The sequence below is a fragment of the Uloborus diversus genome, chromosome 2, assembly GCF_026930045.1.
Source record: "Uloborus diversus isolate 005 chromosome 2, Udiv.v.3.1, whole genome shotgun sequence".
In the NCBI taxonomy this organism is placed as follows: Eukaryota; Metazoa; Arthropoda; class Arachnida; order Araneae; family Uloboridae; genus Uloborus; species Uloborus diversus.
The window spans coordinates 170,364,433-170,386,600 of record NC_072732.1 but is presented as its reverse complement, the minus strand read 5'-3'; the positions used below and the strand labels follow the sequence as shown (position 1 = coordinate 170,386,600).

Below are 22,168 nucleotides of genomic sequence, written 5' to 3'. Positions count from 1 at the left end.
ACCAGCACTCCTTTTGGGTTATTGCTTAAGTTGGAGGATTCAATGAGTCCAAATCGAAAACTATTGCTTTCTTCAATGGAGCCGGGTATTAATGATTCTGTCCTTGAGGGAATCGATAAATTTGTTTGGGCTATTATTTGATGAGCGGATTTTACATCACTTTCTGCGGGAAAGACTGCTATGTCTTCTCTCGTCGAGTGCAGCTCGTTAGTCTTGAAGTCGAGGTTGAAGTCATACTTCTTTAAAAAGTCCAATCCGAGAATGAAGGGGTCTATGATAGCAGAAACGAATGCGGTATGATGGTAAATGGCATTTCCAAACACAATTTCTAAGTTCACTTTACCTTCAATCTCGATCTTGTCACCTGTCACAGTTTGGAGGGTGACGCAGGGCGGCGTCCATATTATGTTGAGTCCAAATTGACGAGCCACATCTGTTCTAATGATTGTAACATTGGCTCCAGTGTCAATAATCAGTTCGCAGGGAAACCCGTTTACATATGCGTAAACAAACAGTCCATTACTGCCGCCACTCGTCGATGAAATCTGGAAAACTTTATGATGGGGCTCATTCCAATTTGGCGACCTCCGCCCCGCGAGATTGCCATGTCTTAGTTTTCCTGTACCTGAGAGGGAGAGGCGCTCTTCCCTCTGGTTTCTTGGCGAGCTTCGCAGTTTCTTCGTAAGTGACCCTCGCCGCCACATTTCCAGCACTTAAGTGGTTGTCCATTTTGGTACTTGGGAGCCGAAGTCCTTTTGAGGATTCCTGCAATTTCTTTTATTTGCTTTTCCAGTTCAGCAAAGCGTGACGAAACCGGATCAGGCTCATCAGTTTTCACGCCGCGGATTGAATGGCGATCCTTGCGGGTTGCTTGCTGGGCGGCCTCCAACTTCATCGCATACACAACAGCAGAACTCAGGTCTTTGACATCCGCCATCCGTAGAGCTTTCTAGATTTCCGGATCTCGAACCCCGTCGATGTAGTAGTTGAGTGCCAGGTTGTCTCGAACATCCACAGGACAGTCGCAAAAAGCAAGATGAGACAATCTCTCGACGTCCGCCGCTAGCTCTTGCAGGGTCTCCCCGGTTTTCTGGAAACGGGACTTCAACTGGAGTCGGCTGAAATCTTTCTGGCACTTCTCACCGAAGCGAAGCTCCAACGCAGATGTGAGGGCGGCGAAATCCAGGCGCTGGCTGTCCGGAAGGGTCTGGAGAATGTCCGCTGCGTCACCTCTCAGGGATGCTGCAAGATGACAGGCCTTGGTAGCAGAGTCCCATCCGTTCGCTTCCGCCATTATCATGAATTGAGTTTTGTAAACCTGCCACGAAGTTTTCCCATCAAATGTGGCAAGTTTAATGGACGGTCGAGCAACCGATGTGGGAGCGCCAAACTGTACAGAGCTGCTTTCCGCGGTCGCCAATCTCCTTTCCACGTCCTTAAAGATCTCTTCTTTAAGTAGATGAAATCTTCTATCTTCTTCTTCAAATTTATTTTCTACAGCATTGAATCGGCTTTCAACGGTATCAAATTTTTCTTCAATAGCATCAACTCGATGCTCTATGTCATTAAATTTATTTTCCATCACAGTCTTTACCGAAATAAGGTCGTTTTTAATTTCTTCTTGGTTAGACGTTAAGTCCTTTTTCAGCACCGTTAAATCGCTTTTTAACTGGTTTTGATTTGCCAACATACTTGCAGTCAGATCACTTTTTAATTGTTCTTGATTAGCCGCCATATCATTTTTTAATTGTTCTTGATTAGCCGCCATACTTTCGGTCAAGTCACTTTTCACAGCATTAATTGCTTCCAGAAGTTGTTTTAATTGTTCATCCATTGCGCGAGTAATCACCATAAAAATAAAGTCCAAATTTAAAAAGTCTTTATGAAAAAAATGTCCAAAGTCACACTTACTGCAAGAAAGTCCTGAAGTAGCCCCACGTTGGGCGCCAAATTGTAACGGATTCGGAGCGACTTCCACTTTCTTGAAATGAAGACACAGTTCTTGATAAAAACACAGGAAATTTATTTACACTATGTACAGGAAAGATCTTCAACAACTGCTAAATTATTCATCAGCAATTAAGCAATTATCACACAACACCGTAAACTCAACGTTTACACACGTATTTACTTCCAAATACGAAAACAACACAGCGAAATGCCTCGCTATAAACAGAGCAAATACACACTCTCAGTTCGAAATCCTCAATCGAAACTAAACTGTTTATCCATCGCTAACGGCTTATATATACCGAAAAGAAATCTCTCAAATATTCCAGAAAATGCTACGACGTTCTACAACTACACTTCCATTGATAAAATCAGTGAATGAAGTAAGAAAAAAAAGAATAGGGGATTGTATACTTGAGCCATATGTTAAGGGGTTGTATATTCATTACGGGAAACTATTTACAGGTTACGTTCCTACAATAATTACTATTTACAGAATTTGTAACATTGCCCCCTTCCTAAGGACTGCACGTCCCGGGCAGTACAATCCCCAGAAAGGGTGCCAAACTTCTATCACAAGTTCACAATTACACACATTAAATTATAACTAACAGATACAGAAAACACAATAATAACAAGAAATATTACTAAACATTAAAAGCAAAAATTATCTACAACTTTTATGTTATCAACCATGGTTGTTTACGTAATACTCATGAACTATGGCCATAGTATGGGGCTAACCGATCATAATGTACAACCCTAGGTTTTGCATTAGGTGATTTTTGGATCCTCACTACGACGTCATTTAGTCGGTTAACGACTTTGTAGGGTCCATCCCAATGCGACTGCAATTTGGGTGACAGACCTTTCCGTCGGATGGGATTCCATAACCAAACCTTGTCGCCTTCGTTGAATTCATGTCCAGTAGACCTTGTGTCGTATCGGGTCTTCATCTTCTCCGCCGCGATGTTGATTCGCTCTCGTGCGAAGTTATGAACGTCTTCCAACCGGGCCTGGAGATCCTGGATGTACTCCTCAGGCGATGCAGGCGCATCCGGAGGACGACCGAAGACGAGATCACAAGGTAGCCGAATCCGTTACAATAGGATTTACCAGCTTACAGAGCTATTGAGACCCTACATTCTGACGATGTGCATCGGCCATCAAATTTAAGCCTTTCCGATCCTAAGCCTGATGCTCTAACTACTAGACTCACTACGGTTGTCATAAACCATTCAATACTTAACCTTTTAAGTTCGTTTCCACTGAACATACAACTGGATCCAGATTAAAGCATATTTGCCTGCGAAAGGCGACAGTTTGGTTGTTTTAACGATATTAATGTCAACTAAATGCGAAAACTACGTTTATTCTACAAATGTTGTAATACAAAAGTATGTTTCGATAAGGAAACTCTTTTGCAACATTTTACAATGTTGGTGAGTTTGGAAATTGGATTTGGCAAATTATTGAACACTCAGACAAATTCTATTAAAAATAAAGCAGATACCCAGTTAAAAAAAAACAAAAAAAAAAAAAAAAAAACAGCTGATGTGTGCATCACTTGACTTCCTTTTACTCCAATTTAATGTCATTTTCTCATTATTGGCAGTTTTAATGTGATACAGTAGTTTACTCTCTAAATATCACCAACAGTGGCCAAATTAAAACCAGATATGTATATATATATAAAAAATTTGCCAAATTTGTCGCCAAGTTGGTGAAAAACTTGGCGACCAAAAGACTGGTGTTATACCGCCAAGTGTCCGCCAAAATATAACACCACTTGAGTTTACATCGAAATTAACAATGATTTCCCCCAAAAGGGGCAAAAGACCCCTTTTGGAGCATCCGAATGCAACCAAAAAGGAAAGTGCACAACTAGACCCCACTAGGAGTCTAAGTACCAAATTTTAACTTTCTAGGACGTTCCGTTCTTGAGTTATCGACATACATACACACATACAAACGTGCATACAGACGTCACGAGAATACTCGTTGTAATTAACTCGGGGATCGTCAAAATGGATATTTCGGGTGTCTGTACGTTTCTAGGCATATACCCACGTGTGGTCGGGTTGAAAAATAAACTCAACATTCATTCGGGGGTGAGCAAAATGGAAATTAACGCCGATTTTTGAGTAAAGTTTTTTTCGCGAATACAATGCTTCCTTTTTTGTAAAAGGAAGTAAAAAAAAAAAAAAAACTCCTTCACATAACATTGCTTGCATTTAAGCTACCGATGAATAATAATTTCTTCTGGCAAGAAATTTGAATAAAAGAAGAATTCTTGCTCTTTTCGAGAAAAGTCGATAGTTTTGTTACATAGTTCCTTTTCCTTGAACTGAAGAAGGAGTTCTAAATTCAAAACACATTTGTGCGGCTTTGTCGAAAATGCATAGTGGTTATAAAATAACATGAAATGTTCAGAGTTCTCTAGCGAGTGAAATATTAGATGAAACACTGACTAATTTCATGAGTACACAATAGACCAAGGGCTCTTCTCAACCTTTGAGGCCCTGCAACCCCCCTTTGAATACAGACAGGAGGTCATGCCCCCCACCATATGTGGTTAATCCATGCATAAGATCAGTTCCCCTACATACGTGGTTAATACAAGCAGTACGTTAGGAAACTGGAGCTGATTAGAATATCTGATACTAGTTTAACACTACACAGAAAACTTCATTTTGAACGCATTATTACCACAACATATGAAATCCAAAAAGCAAAAAAAAAAAAATAAAAAATCTCTCCTTTTTTTTTGAGGTAGTTTAGGATATGGTGGTTGGCGGGTTCATTAGTTATTTTCACAACATTAATAAGAGGGTTGACACTGTAATTTAATAGTAACATGTGACCACAAAATAGAATAATTCATTGCTTGTTTTATTTTTCATTTTTCTGGTACACCCTCATGCCCCGGGAATTCTTCTACGCCTCCTGAGGAGGGGGGGGGGGATCGTCTGACCGCTGCTCTACGTAATCATTAAAACGTACCGCAGCTCGAAATAAGAAAAAAGATAAGGTCCCAAAACTGCCGGGTAGAATACTCACTGCTTTAACTTAAAGAAAAAAATACAATTTTTATGCGCGAGAATCTTTTTAGAATGCTCGATTGACGAGAGAAATCTATAGGCTTTACAAATCCAAGTAAGTTACATGAACACCAGACTCTTAGAAAATATTCTTTAAAACCACACCAAGTGCTTTTTTTTGTATGTTTAGAGAAAAATATTCTACTTAAAATTTACACATAACTAATAAGTTACGAACTTGATTATCTGATCAAAAAAGCACAAATACTACAAAGATTTAAGGGAAAAAAAACTAGAGTGGGATCACAGTTAAAAACTGTTTTTACTCCTCAAGAAGTATCACATACTGAAATAGGGCAGTGGACCAGCAGGGGCGATTCAGATATTTTTGTAAGGGGGTCAAGTTTCAATGACCAGCGAGTACCTCCTACGTAAAACAGTATCAGCTAAGATGGGGTGCCCCCTAGGCGGAAGGCGCAAGCCCTTGTATGCCACAGAGCATGCTCCCCCCCTCTCATTGAGATCAAAATTCTTACAATTTATCTCACTCCCTCTCCTAAATTTTTCAATGGCGCATCTTTGCTAATGGGTCATATTCCCTCAAATTTTCATTAAAATTTGTATTTCTTCAGGCAAACAGACTGGCCACATTACGTAAGTTTTGAATAAATGAGATAACCGTTAGAAAATAATTGGAAAAAGCACACACACACACGACATGTGGTTTGAGGAGGAAGAGCGCTCTGAAAAACGTTCAGTTCATTAGATGATAGTTTTCTTTTGAAAATGACAAAGAAAAAAAAAATCCATATATTATTTTTAGAATCTAAAAAATTCAAGTTTATAGCAATCATAATAAGATTCTTGTCACAAAGGTGTCAACTGACCCTTTGATTCTGCGCTGAATCCGCCGATGAATTCACTTGAAATGTCACAACCCTAAAAACTTACAAACTTAATTGAGCTTAAAAGCACTAGTGCTACAAAAATTTAAGAAACAAAACAAAAACTGTAAACTAAAGTGGAATAATAGTTGAAAATTGCTTTCACTTCTCAAGATGTACCACATATTGAAATAGGACAAACGGCAAGACTTGACGCATTCACTTGAAATGTCACAATAAATAGTACTTACGTTATTCTTAAGAAACGACACGAATCCAAATGCGACACTTCACAACATTCCACACCATCTGATTTCCGTCGTTACAACTGATTTAAAAAATGAACAGAACTACCATCTTAACAACAGTGAGATAATTTAACATGCGTAGGTTCTTCTGATCAAAAGAACACCCATTATAACTTCTTTTCTACACCGTAAATCAAATTTTTGCGTTCTTTCACTTTCGTTGCCGAAAGTTTTTGATTAGCGGTTGCCAGTTGCCAACAGACGACCATTTCATTGAAAATGGCTACTGAAAATCAAGACTTAGTTTTAGTTGCCAAAAGTAACGATCATGTATTTTTTTATTTGTTAAAAGTCAAATCTTGTATCGTGCTACAACAACACGCTTCCAATCTTGAGACGATCAACACGTCTGTTGACCCCACCTTTTGGCAATGTAATTCGGAGCAAACTCCTTGAAGCTTATATATATATTTTTCGCAGCTAATACATTTTTGAAAATGGCGTCCAAAAGTCAAAAGCAGAAACCATTTTTTGTAACTCTTGTACCCAGTAGCTACTACGTATTCAGAATTCTTAGTCTAGAGCTTTACCGGGGTGCGATGTATTTTCCCCACATTAGGAGCTAAAATGTCATCTTGAGGATTTGTTTTTGCATCATGTTTATCAGCTGATTTCAGAGTTCCATGGAAGAATAGTACTCGTATTGTTACAAACCAATGTTACATTAAATAAATGTAAAAACCGCCTTAACAAGCGCAAATTGGCAAAAACTTGGAAATTTTTTTGCAAGGTGCAAGTTTTTGCAAATTTTGTTTTTTTAGCGTTGTGTTAGAAATTTTACTTTTTAGCACAATTTTTTTCAATCTTGCATATTTTCAGCTCCCCCGATTTGTTTTCATTGCTTTTTCCCTCCTGGATAGCATTCTTTGTTTTCTCATTCGATGCTTAAGCTTGACCAAACCACATAACGAACTACCTTGAATCATTTGTATCATTCGTAATAGGTTGTTTGTTATTATTTTGTGATAGATAGGATCAGCGAAAACGTGCCTCTTTCTACTTGGCGCATTCTGATCCAAACTATTACAAATGATACAAATGATGTTTCCGCTCCTAGGTCATCTTCCATCTCTGCTTGGCCAAGCTTTATTTGCAATTGCTTTCCTACTTTACAGAACCTGAACCTAACGTTATTTTATTTTTCTGTCATCGAAATTTTCCAAAAATTTGTTTTATAGCCAGAATTGAAAACATTCTTCGTCACAAAAAGTAAATAATTAGACAACGTCTAATACATTTCAAAATTTTAAGTTTACATACATTCTTAATGTAGATTATATTAAGGAAAGGATGCCAATTCAAAAAGATGCTAAAAAGAATTGTCGAAGATTACAATTTTGCCATCTATGAAGCGTATTCAACGCTATATTCCTGCTTAATGTGACAAATAACACCAGTCTGAATTAATTAGCTAGCTCTGAATTCACAAACAAACAGGTGTAAACGAAGACTTATGGTATTTTCATCGAAATGCATTTCATCAAACACAAAGTATAACTCAAAATTCTCTTTAATAAAAATTGCTGTGTGGTGTGTGTGTGTGTTTGTATGTTCGTAAAACAAATCTAGTTTACGTTCTTCGTCAAAATTTGGCACATAGGTCCTTTAATATTCACACAAATGGAGGGGGGGGGGGAGTTCACCAAAAAATATGGGAAACTGAATGTTTTCACCTATTAATAACAATAACTAAAATTTTGGAATTCAAAAAAAATCAAAGAGGTTTTAATTAAAATTTTGCGCCAAAAAATTGCTTTTTTCTGCCGGTGGATAGGGAATTATACACTATTTTTTCCCTTTTATTTAAGCCTAATTGTTGAACATGCGTCACTTGACACAACTTTTATTTTTGAGGTAGATTTTCAACATTGGGCAACGTAGTAATAACGTTAGGGTTAAAATTATTTATTACAGCAATATTTTTGTAGCAATAATGATTCCTTTTTCAGACTGTTTGAAGAAAACAATTACAGTGAACATCTACTTGGATATGCAGCACAATTTTTTTCTGCTTATTCAAAATGTTTAGAAACTAATGGGATAAAAAGCGCAATGGGGTCATTTGCGAAATTTTAAAAGTATTTTTTTTCTGAAAGAGCATGCTTAAAAACATAGGATTTGAACATTTTAAAAATAATTTGACAATGTTTAATATTTTTAAACAATTATTTTAATCGGTGCACAGATTGAGATTTATTTTTTTACGCTTCTGTACATGACACCTCAAGTGATGAAATGCCAGTCACTGATGCCACACAGCGCAAATTATCATAACCTGGCAACGCGGTTTACAGCAAAGCGTAAACATTAAATGCTCCAAAGTGCATCACTTGTGATGTCATAAAGACCACGTCTTATTTCCAAAATCGGGCATTCAAAAACAAATAAATAAATAAAACATAACTATTGGGAAAATAAAAGTTTTTTCTGGCTCCATGTTATTATTATTATTATTTTTTTGCTTATTCTATCAATTTCAGTGACTAAAAGTAGTACTTTCGACTGATAGGCCAGTGCCGATACCTTTGAACATGGTAAAAGTTAAAAAAAAAAAAAGGACACGATGAAACCCATCGGACAAGTAAAATATAATAAAATTAATAGGAAAAATAATTTACGGGCGATCTAAGTTCGGGAAGGGGGAGAGGGTAAGGGGGTTCAAGGGAAGAAATCGGTTTATCACGATTTCCGGCAAAACTACGAATCCTATCGAAAACTAATATGTTGTGACCATCACGAAACTTTCTTCTATATTTTTCTTTTTTTTTTCTGATCTCTCCCCATGCTTGATGAGGAAGCAATATTCCCAACAAAAACAAAATTACACATGCAAAAACTTGACGACCATCCCAATGTCTGAATTATTGCAAAAGCAAAGCAAAGAGCGAAAATTGAAAGTTATTTTAAAAGCCTTGCTTAAATTAATTACAAATATTTTATTTGTTAACAAACATAAGATGGCAACAGTTAAAAATTTTAAATCATTGAGATAATGTTTCCGATCATTTCCATACAATTAAAATCACGAGAAATACGCAGATGACAATCTATTACGATTTATCTTTCTTATTGTTGCATTAATAAAGCTATTTTTATTCGCAATAAAAAAAAAAAAAAAAAAGAAACCAACACTTTGGAGCGATTGGCGTCAAAATTGAACCAAAGCCTGTTTACATATGGATTCACATATATTCCAAATTTCAACCAGAACGTAGCATTACTTCTTGAGATAGGGCACTATAGCAATAGAAAAAAAGAACGGGTGATTGCGCTACCCCCTTTTTAGCTGTTGACACCAAAATGAAATCAGCTCTTATACCCACTAAGGGCTACTTGCCGATAAATTTTTCTTTCATTCCGTTCATTATTTCTTGAGATACAGCAGTCACAATTGACGACAAAAAACGTTCTATAGCTCAACCCCCGTTTGAGTTATTGACACCAAAATTAAATCAGCACCTGTTCCTGTTAATGGCAACATATGGACCAAATTTTGTTTGATTCCGCCAGTTACTTCCTGAGGAATAGCAAGCACGCGAAATACGCACGTCCCATTGCGCCACCCCCTTGGAGGAATTCGCAAGAAAAACCAATGGGCACAAGTTCACATAGCGGCACATATGTATACCAAATTTCGTTCGATTTCATGCGGTAGTTTTTGCTGTAGAGCGGCCACAAAAAACTGGTCACACACAGACGTGACACACACACACACACACACACACACACACACACACACACGCACACACACAGACAGACAGACATTTTCCAAAAATAGTCGAAATGGACTCAGCACACCTCAAAATGTTCGAATCCGTCAAAATTCGAAATTCGAAAATTTGCTCGAATCCAATATTTTCTTCTATATATTAAATATAGAAGAAAGTAAAAAGGTAAATGACAAAGTTGTTTGTTATTAAAATAAATACAACTTTTGTATTTGCACTTTTTATGCGAAAAATTCAAAAAACCAAATTTTAGGTTTTTTATTTTTATCTCCCACAAAGAAAAAAAACGATTTTTTTCTCCTAACTTAATGAAAAGTTACCTTTTTATGCCTCAAATACACTGCAATTTTTTTTATTTAAAATGTTTATTTTTTCTTATGTTTTTGATTTAGTAAAAAAAAAAAGCATTGTAATTTTCAATCGAAAAATCTCACGTCAAAATATCTGATTTTTCTTTTAAAAATCCGAGCGTGTTTTTTTTGGGGTTGAAATCTCTACTTTCTGATGGTATAAAAAATATATACAATAGTATGCGAAAATTTCGCACAAAATGAAAAATTACAAAAAAGTTTCAATTTGAAAAAAAAAAAAATCATCATTACGTAAAATTTTAAGTTGTTTATTAAAATTTACGCTTTAATTATTCAAAAAATGTAAGTTTGCATGTTAACCTGCTAAACTGAAAAATTGAAAATCTATGGAACATAGAGATTGCAAAAAACACGCGAAAATAGTTAACAAAAATCGACATACAAGCAGTATGACAATGCTGCTACTAAATCAGGCACACTTCTCAAACGAAATATAATGTTTTTATCGAAATCATTCTGTCCTGTTTTTTTTTTTTTTTGAATATGCTGTTACTTGTTTTGTGTAAATATTTGGAAAAAAAACCCCCATTGCCGGGGGGGGGGGGGGGGACAAAAAAAACATGAGATTGGAAATTAAATGTGAGAGCGTCTTTATTTCTTTTCTTTCCTTTGATTTTCTGATTTGAAGTACGAAATGTAGCTATTGCAGTCTCATCATTACATTGACTTTGACAAGTTCGATGAATTAAAGCTGATGTTAAATTCTCAAATTTTTTGTGTTTATTGTCTACATGGTGACGTCAGAACATTAGTCGATCAGTGATATTCGCTATTTTATATGTGAGGATAACTTTTTACTTGAATGGTCTATAGAACAATGTAGCCTTCAGAAAATATTTCGTACAGAAGAGGCAAATGGTCTAGAAAGGTCTGGATCTTACTACTTGCTGATTATTTCGTAGCAGCTGCTAATATCGTTCGAGCAATGAACACGTCATTTATAAACATACACGTGCAGGTTTAATAACTTAAAGTAAATAGTGACGAATTTACTTATTTAAAATAAATTTTTGAAATCTACATAGCAAGGTAAATGTACTACGTGTATTTTAATTTGAATCAATCAGTTATAAAATAAAAGAATTATTATTTTCTTTCATAAATAGTATGCTTAACGTAGAATAACCTAAAAAAAATTGAATGATAGAAAAATGGTCTTTTTTTTTAATCAAAAATTTCTTTTATATTTTTCTTTTTAATACACCCGAACATTGAATATGTGAAAGTATTCAAAATAACAATACAAGAGATAACACAAAACAAATTACAGCACATTCAAAAACAAAACAAACAGAATAATTTCGATAAAAACATTACGGTTCGTTCGAGAAATGTGTCTGATTTAGTTGCAGTAAAAGCGCATTATCATACTGCTTGCATGTCGATTTTTGTTAACTATTTTCGCGTGTTGTTTGCAATCTCTATGTTCCATTGGATTTTCAACTTTTTAATTTAGCAGTTTAACATGGAAACTTACATTTTTTCAGTAACTAAAACGTAAATTTAAATAAACAACTTAAAATTTTACGTAATGATGATTTTTTTTTTCAAATTCAAACTTATTATTTCGTGTTTTTTCATTTTCTGCGAAATTTTGACATACTATTGTGTACATTTTTTATACCATCAGAAAGTAGAGATTCCAAGGAAAAAAACACGCTCCAATTTTTGAAAAAAAATTAGATATTTTGACGTGAGATTTTTCAATTGAAAATTACAATGCTTTTTTATATATTTTTTTTCGATAGGACTCGTAGTTTTGCCGGAAATCGTGATAAACCATTTCCCTCCCTTAAACTCCCCTCCACCGCATTCCCGAACTGAGATCATCCGTAAATTATTTTTCCTATTAATTTTATTATATTTTCTTACTTTTCCGATGGGTTTCATCCTGTTCTAATTTTTTTTGGTCTCAAACATTATTGGCACTGGCATGTGAGGGAAACAACCCCATTGTTTTTCAATGAAGTAGTGCATCTCACGACAGTTGCTCGAGGATATCTCCATGAGCAGTTCCTCGATATGGGGCCCAATCGTGGTTCCCGCAACCTGTTGGGTGGCTTACTTTCCTGACTGAATATCACTGGACTCCTTTGTGTCGGAGGCTATAATGTCAGAAGTTTACGCAGTGAAGATACACATGAACTACTGAAACAACGAACAACTGATGAAGAAAAACTGATACCAACACATATGCTCGCAGCTGTTTTTCGTGTCACCGAGGAAATGAGGAACTTATGCCTAGGTCTGGGGTTCCCAAATTTTTACGATTCGAGGCACCCTTTTAAGAATTTGAATTTCTTTACGGTACCCTAGTCTACTTCTACTACATGCATGTATATTGATACAACGGACACTCCGCGGTACCTTTCACCTTTCCTTGTGGCATCCCAGGGTGCGGTGGCACCCACTTTGGGTACCCCTGGCTTAGACTACAGAGTGGTCAAAAAGTGGGCGTATCTCCACTTTGTTCGTTTTGGTTGAATGTTTGTTGTACAGTTATGTTGAATTCTCAAGAGCTATAATCATTGGCAGAACATCCATGCTTAACATAGCAAAATTCTGTGTTATATTCTGGCAGATTCTTTGTGGAGTTCAGTGGCGCAGCAAGAAGAAGGTTCTGGGATCAGAACATCCCTCTCAGAACTCTTGTTTTAACTCGTATTGTCAATCCTAATAAGGTAGTTTATGTGCATGTAAGGGTGATACTTACCTTCCCCCCCCCCCCAAAGGTAATTTCTATCTGGTCGATACGGGCGAGTTTTTGGAGTTCAAAGCATCTGCGAGAATACGGCGCAGAATTCAGCCCGATGTTTATGACTCTTAAGATTTCAAAGTATTTGTTTAACAAATATTCATCCACAACTAACAATATTACACATAAAGAATGGAGGAGAGGAGGGGGGAGGGGCAGGTAAGACTGTTTTCGGACCACTCTGTACAAAACTCTGTCATATTAAAACACATTAATTGTACCTTATCATTCTCATTTGTACTGATCAGTTCGTAATAAAAACATTTTTTAGGAAAATGTCAAGATACTTTTGAAACACCTTGTATAATTTCCCAGAATTTTTTTCTTAGTAATTAGAAATATGTTATCGTTTTGATCATTATATGACAAGACAAATTCAATGGAAGAATCCTTCTGAATATTCACAAAATCACTCGAAAACTTTTTTTTATGCTAGAAAATGATTTATTTTAAAATTTAAAATTTGCTTGATCAACATTTGATGTTTAAAACAATTTAAATTCTGGTATTCTAATACTTACAAATTATTTGAATTGTTTTGATGATTCAAAAGACAGCGGATTCGTATTTTAAATTTAAGAATTTATTGTCATTTGTACCATCGATTCCAGGAGGCTGCTAGTTTTTTTTTTTGTATTATTATGTTCAGCCTGAGGGCAATGGGATACTTAGTTGATGTGAGACTAGTCTGTGTTCAAAGGTAGTAGTTGAACTCAATCTGAATCTGCTTGGGTTTAATTGTTATCTATCTCCTTCAGTTTTAAAACGGTTACTATGTATGTTACCGTTTGTGGATCTATTGAATTGTGTGTCTTTTGTTTGCTCAAGCTTCTTGGTATTTTCCAAATTCGTGGTTGCAAGGTTAAGTACTTTTCTTGTCTTTACACATGTGTCCGTCATTCTCACTCAAACATTTTGTCCTTTTCTGTCGTATATTCACACTGTTTTTTGTTTTGCGTTTCTGATCATTGCCGCCAAAGTTTGAACTTTTATTTTCATCAAATTTCTTCAGTGTTAAAGAGTGATACAGGGAGTCAAGTTCCTCCACATTGACTTTCATGTTCTCTTTTCTTGAAGTACTTTGAGAAGCATTGCTGTAAGTTGAATTTTCAGGTATTAGTATTTCTTCAGAGGACATTTTAGTACTAATAAATGCTGTTCTAAGCTCTGAAGGAATATCAGTTTTAGACCAGACTTCATGTAATGGTCTTCCAAGTCTTAGTTTCCCTTTTTCGAGAAAGGCGTGTCTTTTTCCTCGCTCAGCGGTCCATCTTTGGCTGGGGTGGGGCTGAAGGAACACCAATATGAATTCTAAGGCACGTCTGCACTCTTTCAGAGCTAGTTTCAGTTTAGGGAAACATTTACGAACGGAAAATTTGAATTTTTTCTCTTGTGTTTCCTTCATAAGGACGGGGTATAGATCTCTGTGCCACAGATCTACTGGGGGAGGGTTCGAATCTGAGGAACTGACGCTGATGGTATCCACTTTATCCGAGAGGGGGGCATCGGTGAAGATTTCGAGGGTCATGATGCCAAAGCTCCACTGGTCAAACGCAATACCGTTGACTTTAGTTTCGTACTCCGACAGGCAGGGACGAGCCTCGGGGGGTCGGTAGATACTCGGCAAGCCAAAATCTCCTTTTTCTATCACTTCTGTAGTTGATTTTATGAAAGAAAAATCGCACAACATTGCTACCCCATTTTCAGATATCAGCACATTATCTGCTTTGAGATCCAAGTGGCAAAACTGCTTTCCATGCATGTATTCCAAACCGCAGAGAACTTGGTGCAACCACTTTTTGAGCTTTTTCCAGCAACCAATGCCATCACAAAAATTAGATTCATGAACAACATCGTATAGGGAAGTTTTCATCATCGGCATTAAGTATACTTGTGCAGAAGAGTATTTAATGGTTTCTAAAAGTGGCACGATGTTGGGATGTTGCAGTTGAGGCCAGAAATCGTTTTCATCTTGGCATAAATCTTCATTGGATATTATCTTCAAAGCCAGTACAACGTTCCTTTCTTTGTCTTCGACCCTAAACACATCGCCGAAAGTTCCTGAGCCAATTTTCGCATGGAAGTCAAATCTGTTGGCAGCCGCTATCTCCTGACATGCAGTTTGTATGGCCTTCTCTTTTTCGGAATCAATAGACGAACTGTAATCAGTAGTATAACTCGAATCGCTAGCCATTGTTGTACTCATCAGGAATTTCTTATTGGATTATCAGTTCTATTTTATTTGGAATGCCTAATTTTCAGCAAAGACCAATTGCATGAAAAAAAAGAAGAAATTTCATTTCATTTTATGTTAAAGTTTTTCCCCAACAAACAAACTAAATGCAAAGATTCATTCTTGTAATAAACATATTGTTGTTTTTTCTACTTAAAAACTAATTGTTGCCACAACATCTCAGTGTTTTGGAAACATCATTGAAGCGATTAACAGCTTTCTTTGGAAACGAATATTTTAAGCTAGTGAGATATCTTTTCATTAATTCAATAGTAATTTCGATTATAATATATGCATCTGAAAATTTCGTTAAGTATTTTTTCAATTGAGTTCAGCATATATATTAACAGTAACATATATCATCCAACGTTTACTTTTTCAAAAAGACTATTTCACAGAAAGTATTTTGATCATCCAAAAACCTTTTAAAGTTGCAAATTAATTGCAATTATTAATGGATTCGTTTGTCACTACAGCGTTTTTTTTCACACGGATTTTCGACTGTGCAATCAAACGGTAGAAAAATGCATTTAGGTTAAAGAGCAGATCACTTATCTTCTAAATTGAACATATTTTGTTTCTTTAAACCTCACATCCAATCGAACGATTAACAATAGTTTATGATTCCTCGAGCAATTTGCTGCATTTGCATATCCAATCAATTAGAACTTGAAACTTTAGGAACATTGGCAAATAATTCTTCAAACAGCTATGTCTATATGCGTTTATCTTCTGTACTATGCTATTATTAGAACGGCCACAAATTCATATTATATACATTTACACACAGTACATACACAGATCAAAATGAGCAGAATAATTATTCTTCCAGGTTGAGCATATAAAGTTTTATGCATTCGCATATCCATTCAATTCAATCGCAATTCAAAACCTGAACTTTGAAAAGCATTAGCAAACGAATATTTCAAGATCTCATTTTTATGAAATTCAAACTGAAACATCAAAGATCTTGTGAACTTGAAACTTGAAAAGAATGATTCTTCACGGAGTCATTTTTATAAAATTCAAACTGAAATACCAAAGATCTTGTGACACGATTTCTTTCATCTTCTGAAAGTTAGAATAGGCGAAATTCAGTACTAGAATTGTTACAAAGTCATTTGAAATCAGTTTACACAAAGTATTGAAATGCACACAGTTTAAAGAGCAGATGAATTAGTCATTCAGATTGAGCACATGATATTTACTGCATTCGCATATCGAATAAATAAATACCTGGTACTTGGGACGTATTAGCAAAACGATTCTTCAAGCAATTATTTCTATCACACCCAAACGAATTCCTTGATTCAGAAGATTTTGCATAACGGTTTCGGTCATCTCATGTACGTTAGAATTTGTGCAAAATGCTATTGTTAGAATATCTACAAAATCACGTTAAATCCATTTGCACCGAAGACTTCGAAGAGGTACAAAAATGCTACAGTGTAACTTCACAACGCGAACAAATATCATAGCACGAATTCTTCTCCAGACACTTGCTACAGCTTTAAGAAGAAAGGGTGAAAGAAAAAGATAAGAGGACGAATCTGTTGGAAAGCATTGCTACAGACGACGCGATGAAAATTTGCTCTGTAAGTAGTTGAAGCGGAATTTTAAAATTATTTAAATTAACATGGCTGGAAACAAAATGCAAAGCTTAAATGTTTTTAGTCAAACATGTATTTCTATAGACATTGGCAAATACACCGATTTTCACTGAAGTAAGAAAATGGCGAAAGAAAAGCAAGAATTAAATTTTAAGTGGTGAAATGATTATTTTTTAACGTAAGCGGTGAGGTAGGGTGTATGTAACGTCCACATTATATTTCTTGTGTACTCCACAAAATTTAGCGTGTTAAAAGTAGGAAAATTTTCATTGAATTTTGCATCATTTTATTTGATAAAACTGAAACAGTACCGTAAGTGACATACAAAGCCATATAGGTACATATAAAGCCATGCATGAGCGGTTTAACGTGGAAACTAAATATTTTTAGGCTGTACCCCCCCCCCCCCCCCAGTTAAGTGTGAAGGCATTATAAAAAAGTTAGTTAAAACTTACCTGAAATAAGTTTAGTCAAGAAAAGTTGATAAGTGGAAAAAAATGACATCGGCATGCAGGAACAAAAATAAACAAAATTATCAGTCAATAAATTTAGAAGTGAAACGTTTTACGCTAGGGCTTTGAAATTCTGCTCCGCGACCTTTTTATTTGTTGCCGAAAACAATGAAAAGTAATAGTAATCATAACATTTAAATACCTTCGCTTTTTAATTGTTGTCCAAAACAATGAAAAAAATAATAGAAACTATAAAGTTAGTGTTGTAAATTTGACAAATAAATTTCAAAGCTGATCTTAAGCAAGCATATGTTTGTGGATTTTGATTATTTTAAACTTTTCAAATACTAACAGCAAAATTAAACAAAATTAGCTTTAAAATTACTATTACTTTTCAGTGTTTTTGGCAACAGTTGAAAGCGGATTACTTTATCGTTGTTTATAATCTATTTTCTTAGTTAAAATATACAATCTTGTTGTGAATATGCTTAAGTCAGGCTCAGCAAGAACAAGAGCGTGTCGTGAGAGAAGATGTGTGGGTGAAATGATAGTTCAGAATTTAAAAAAGGGAAAAGATAAAAGTTTCACCTCTATTGTGCGTCTTTAGAATACACATTAAAAGAAAAAAAATTTTGCGTAGGGTTTTCAATTTAGTTTAAGTAAAAGGTTTGCTTTTGTTACTTAGAAAAAGAACCCGTACCCATTAGCGCAGCCAAAATTTACCATTTTGGGGAGAAGATGGTTATGACAAGCCTCATATGTAAATAAAATACCGGACTAGGATTGGATGTTAAAATCAAATGTTCTGAGCAGAGGGACCCGCCTCGCTGCGCCCCTATACCTACTCGATCATGCTTACGTCACTTTTACATTTTCACCCGTTAATTGGAAACAACTTTATTCCAAATTCAAATAGATAGAAATTTTAAAATCAAGTTAAAATGAGCTGATGTGTGCATCACATGACTTCCTTTTACTCCAATTTAATGTCATTTCCTCATTATTGGCAGTTTTAATATGATTCAATAGTTTATTCTCTAAGTATCAGCAACAGTGGCCAAATTGAAACCAGATTTAAAAAAAATAAAAAATAAAATAAATAAATAAATAAATAAATAAATAAAAATCGCCAAATTTGTCGCCAAGTTGGCGACAAAACGGCGATCAAAAGACCACCAAGTGTTCGCCGAATTATAACACCACTTGAGTTTACATCGAAATTAACAATGATTTTTCTCCCAAAAAGGGGCAAAAGACCCCCTTTGGAGCATCCGAATGCAACCAAAAAGGGAGGTGCACAACTAGACTCCACTAGGAGTCTAAGTACCAAATTTCAACTTTCTAGGACATTCTGTTCTTGAGTTATGCGACATACATACACACATACGCACATACATACGTACATACAGGCGTCACGAGAAAACTCATTCTAATTAACTCGGGATCGTCAAAATGGATATTTCGGGTGTCTGTACGTTCCTAGGCATATACCCACGTGTGGTCGGGTAGAAAAATAATTTCAACATTCATTCGGGGGGAACAAATTGGAAATTAAGGCCGATTTTTGAGTGAAAAAATTTTCGGGAATACAATACTTCCTTTTTTGTAAAAGGATGTAAAAGCAAACTATTTGACACATTTTATTTGATACTATGCTAAATCATTTATCATTATTCTTTGTTAAAGATATTTTGTTTGTCTTTGTGAAGCTGAAAAACTAAAATGACAGAAACTATAATGAATAAGAATCGAATTTTTAAAAAGCTTTTTAATGAGTTTTTTCGGTATAAGATTTTTTAAACATTTGTTCCTTGTTTTCATCTTTTTTCTTATTCCTTAAAAAGATATTTTTATTTCTCGCTGAATAAAAAAGTCGTTATTACAAAAACCAATTTCATTGTGAAGCGAAGCGAGCAATCAAAGGGCAGAGAAAAAAAAGCAAACGAGTTTTTTTTTCTACAGGAGTGTTTTGCAGCTAATTGTGCCTATAAAAGAAATTTTTAAACTAGTTCAATTTTTCTTTATTTATGGGCGTAGGTAATTTAAAAAATGTCGAAAGAACGATTGAGGCGACACTTTGCTGGACGGAAACATCAAACGTTTTGCTTGAATTAATTTTTTCTCATCTGAACTATTTGAAATATTATTCGCTAGTTTTATTTGTATCACTTCAAATTGAATGTACAGTTTTTTATTCTGAATTATTTATAAGTCAAAGAGACAATAATTGAAAATATTCTTGTTTAGGCGCATTCGTAAAAGCTCTTATTTTCGCGAAAATTAAGATATCGGTGATTTTGCGAGCTGAAAATTTCACGGATTTTCAACGAATTGTTTCAAAGTTAGTTTTTCAAATAAAGTTGAAACGTTTCGCGAGGCTTAAATTTCCGCGATTACGACGGGTTTGCAAAAATTAAAGCCTTACGAAAATAAATGCTTTTACAGTAAATATATAATTAGTTTATCATTATGAATTACCAACTACAACCCAAATGCAAAGTAATAGAATATCTGAACAAAACCTGTCTCTGAGTCGGGAAAAATGAACGCATGCAAGTTAAAAAGAATACAACACGTTATTCATGAATAGATAAATCAATTTCAACAACTTTGCAGACATTATTTTAACATTTTATGTATCATTAACACAATGGAAATATTATACTGATTTTTTATATGAGTCAAAAAATCAGAATAATCTATTAATTTAATAAGAATTTTTAAAAAGTAGCGAAAATATTTGCATTACATGTTAACCTACAGTTTGTCACAACTATGAAGTTTGGCACCCGGATAATTTTACGCCCTTTTAAAAGCCTTCTATTGCTTAAAATGAGTCGTCAACGTGATAAATTGGAAAAATAAAACGCCGAAGTTACGTATTGTATCATTGCTTAAAGTTAGAAAAAAAAACAAAAAAAACAATCCAACTTGATTCAACTGAACGTTTTACAATCTACGGTATGTAAGATTTGAAAGGAAAATAGAAGAAATTACCTACTAAAAAGTAACCGAAGTAATGAGGTAAAAAAATTGTAACAATTGGCAGATATGAACCGAAATTAAAGTTAATCGTTCAAAATAATCGTTGAAAAATGCTTCTTACGTCCATAAGTGTTGGAAAGAACCTATAGTTATCGTGTTCATGCCAATTGTACTTGGCTGGTTGCATAAACTGCAGTTGCAATTGTAGATCTACGCAGCAAGACCAAAGATAAACATGAAGCAGAAACGTGCACGTCTCTCCTGGAGCAAAAAGAAGCTCATACAGGGGCAACAAGGTTAGAAAAGTATTATATTCAGCGAGGAATCTTTCCTTGAAATATCTGTGAATAAGAACGATATTAGGGGTTTGGCGTCTAAAAAGAATTGCGTATGAGAAATCTTGTGTAAGATGTTCTCTCAAATTTGATACTACCTTTATGGTGTGTGGGTGCATGAGGGCTGCTAGAATTGGGCGATTGTATCTTAAAATAAAACAATGTGTGTTGTGTGACTTCCGCTGTTTATCAATAATACTGCATGATACTTTATCTGAGGCAAAGCAGTGACACATTCAGTGACACATTTTATCTTTCAACAAGATTCTACTCCATGGCACACCTCTAAATCAACTCGTAGGATTTAATCAGAAAGTGGTATTTCGGTATTAAACTGGTCAAGCAACTCTACTGATCTCAATACGATCAAAAATTTGTGATACCGTCAAATCTAAAGAAAGCTGTTCAAGACCTAGTGCTCGCCAACAAAATAGAACTCGTTACTGCATTGGAGAGGGTACAGAAACAGTGTCAGAAGCGATGAATGTAAACAGGTGGTAGAATCCGTGTGTGAAAGAATTAAAGCATTGAATAAAGCAAAAACTAGCGCATTCAAGTATTTATATTGTTTCTTTTAAAGATGTTTCCCCCCTTTTAATTTGAATATTCTAATTTTTTGACTCAATGTAAATTCTCATCCCTAATAAATTTTTGGATTATTCTGTCTAAGATTATTTTTAATTAAGTATACTATTTGAAATGAAATGTACACTTTAAGGACTAAGAAAGGTGGCACGTTCATTTAAATACCGAATTTGCACTTATATTTGGTTAGAATAAACTTTTTTCCAAAAAGTGAAAAGTATTCTAATATTTTGAATTCGGGTTGTATTAGTACAGCCAATAAGCTGTACTAATAGTAGGGAAAAACAAGGTAATTCTGCTCATCCAAATAGAAAAGAATTCAAAACTCGCGAATTATACCACCATGTAGCTAACATCATTTACAATTTTTAGTAACGCATTGTCGGAGGGAAGGTGTGTTTGTGACCAATGGTGCCACTACGGGGGGAGGGGGGTAGAGGGGTTGAGGTCCGTCCCGGGTGTCACCCGTCTGGGGAATGGCACTCAAAGTGGAATTGCAAATTTTGGAAAAATATAAAGTTAAAATGAATTTTTAAGACTACAAATTCAAAAATTTTCCAGGGGGAACCCCCCCCCCCGGACCCGCTTTTTTTCGCCCAACATCATGGAATTTATACTGTACTTAGGATTAAGTTCATATTGTCATTACTTAAATCTAGTAGTGACATCATGTTACAACAAAGAATTGAAATCCTTTATCCCTCCCTGTGTTTGAGATGCGTTTGAAATAATTAAGGGTTCATCAATTCCATACACCCCCATACTTTTTTAACTTCCCGATGACTTGCACATTTGAGTTCAGGGCAAGTTATATAAAAAGTGTTCATAATTTTTTTTTTTGTCTTTTGTACGTTAGCCCACTTAAAATTTTGTTGTAACACAAATGTAGTTGCTTCTGAAAATTGTATGAATTTCATATTTTAATGTTTAC

At 35.1% G+C, this 22,168-nt stretch overlaps 1 protein-coding gene across 1 annotated transcript; it reads right to left on the bottom strand.

Annotated features, from left to right (window-relative positions):
• Nucleotides 1-13,899: 13,899 nt before the first annotated feature.
• LOC129216653 (uncharacterized) lies at nucleotides 13,900-15,231 on the bottom strand. Its single transcript, XM_054850870.1, has one exon. The coding sequence runs from the start codon at nucleotides 15,229-15,231 to the stop codon at nucleotides 13,900-13,902; it is 1,332 nt and encodes a 443-aa protein (XP_054706845.1).
• Nucleotides 15,232-22,168: the final 6,937 nt, after the last annotated feature.

What these genes read in the sequence shown, in the direction of transcription:
- LOC129216653 (XM_054850870.1), bottom strand. Translation starts at nt 15,231, where the DNA reads ATGGCTAGCGATTCGAGTTATACTACTGATTACAGTTCGTCTATTGAT.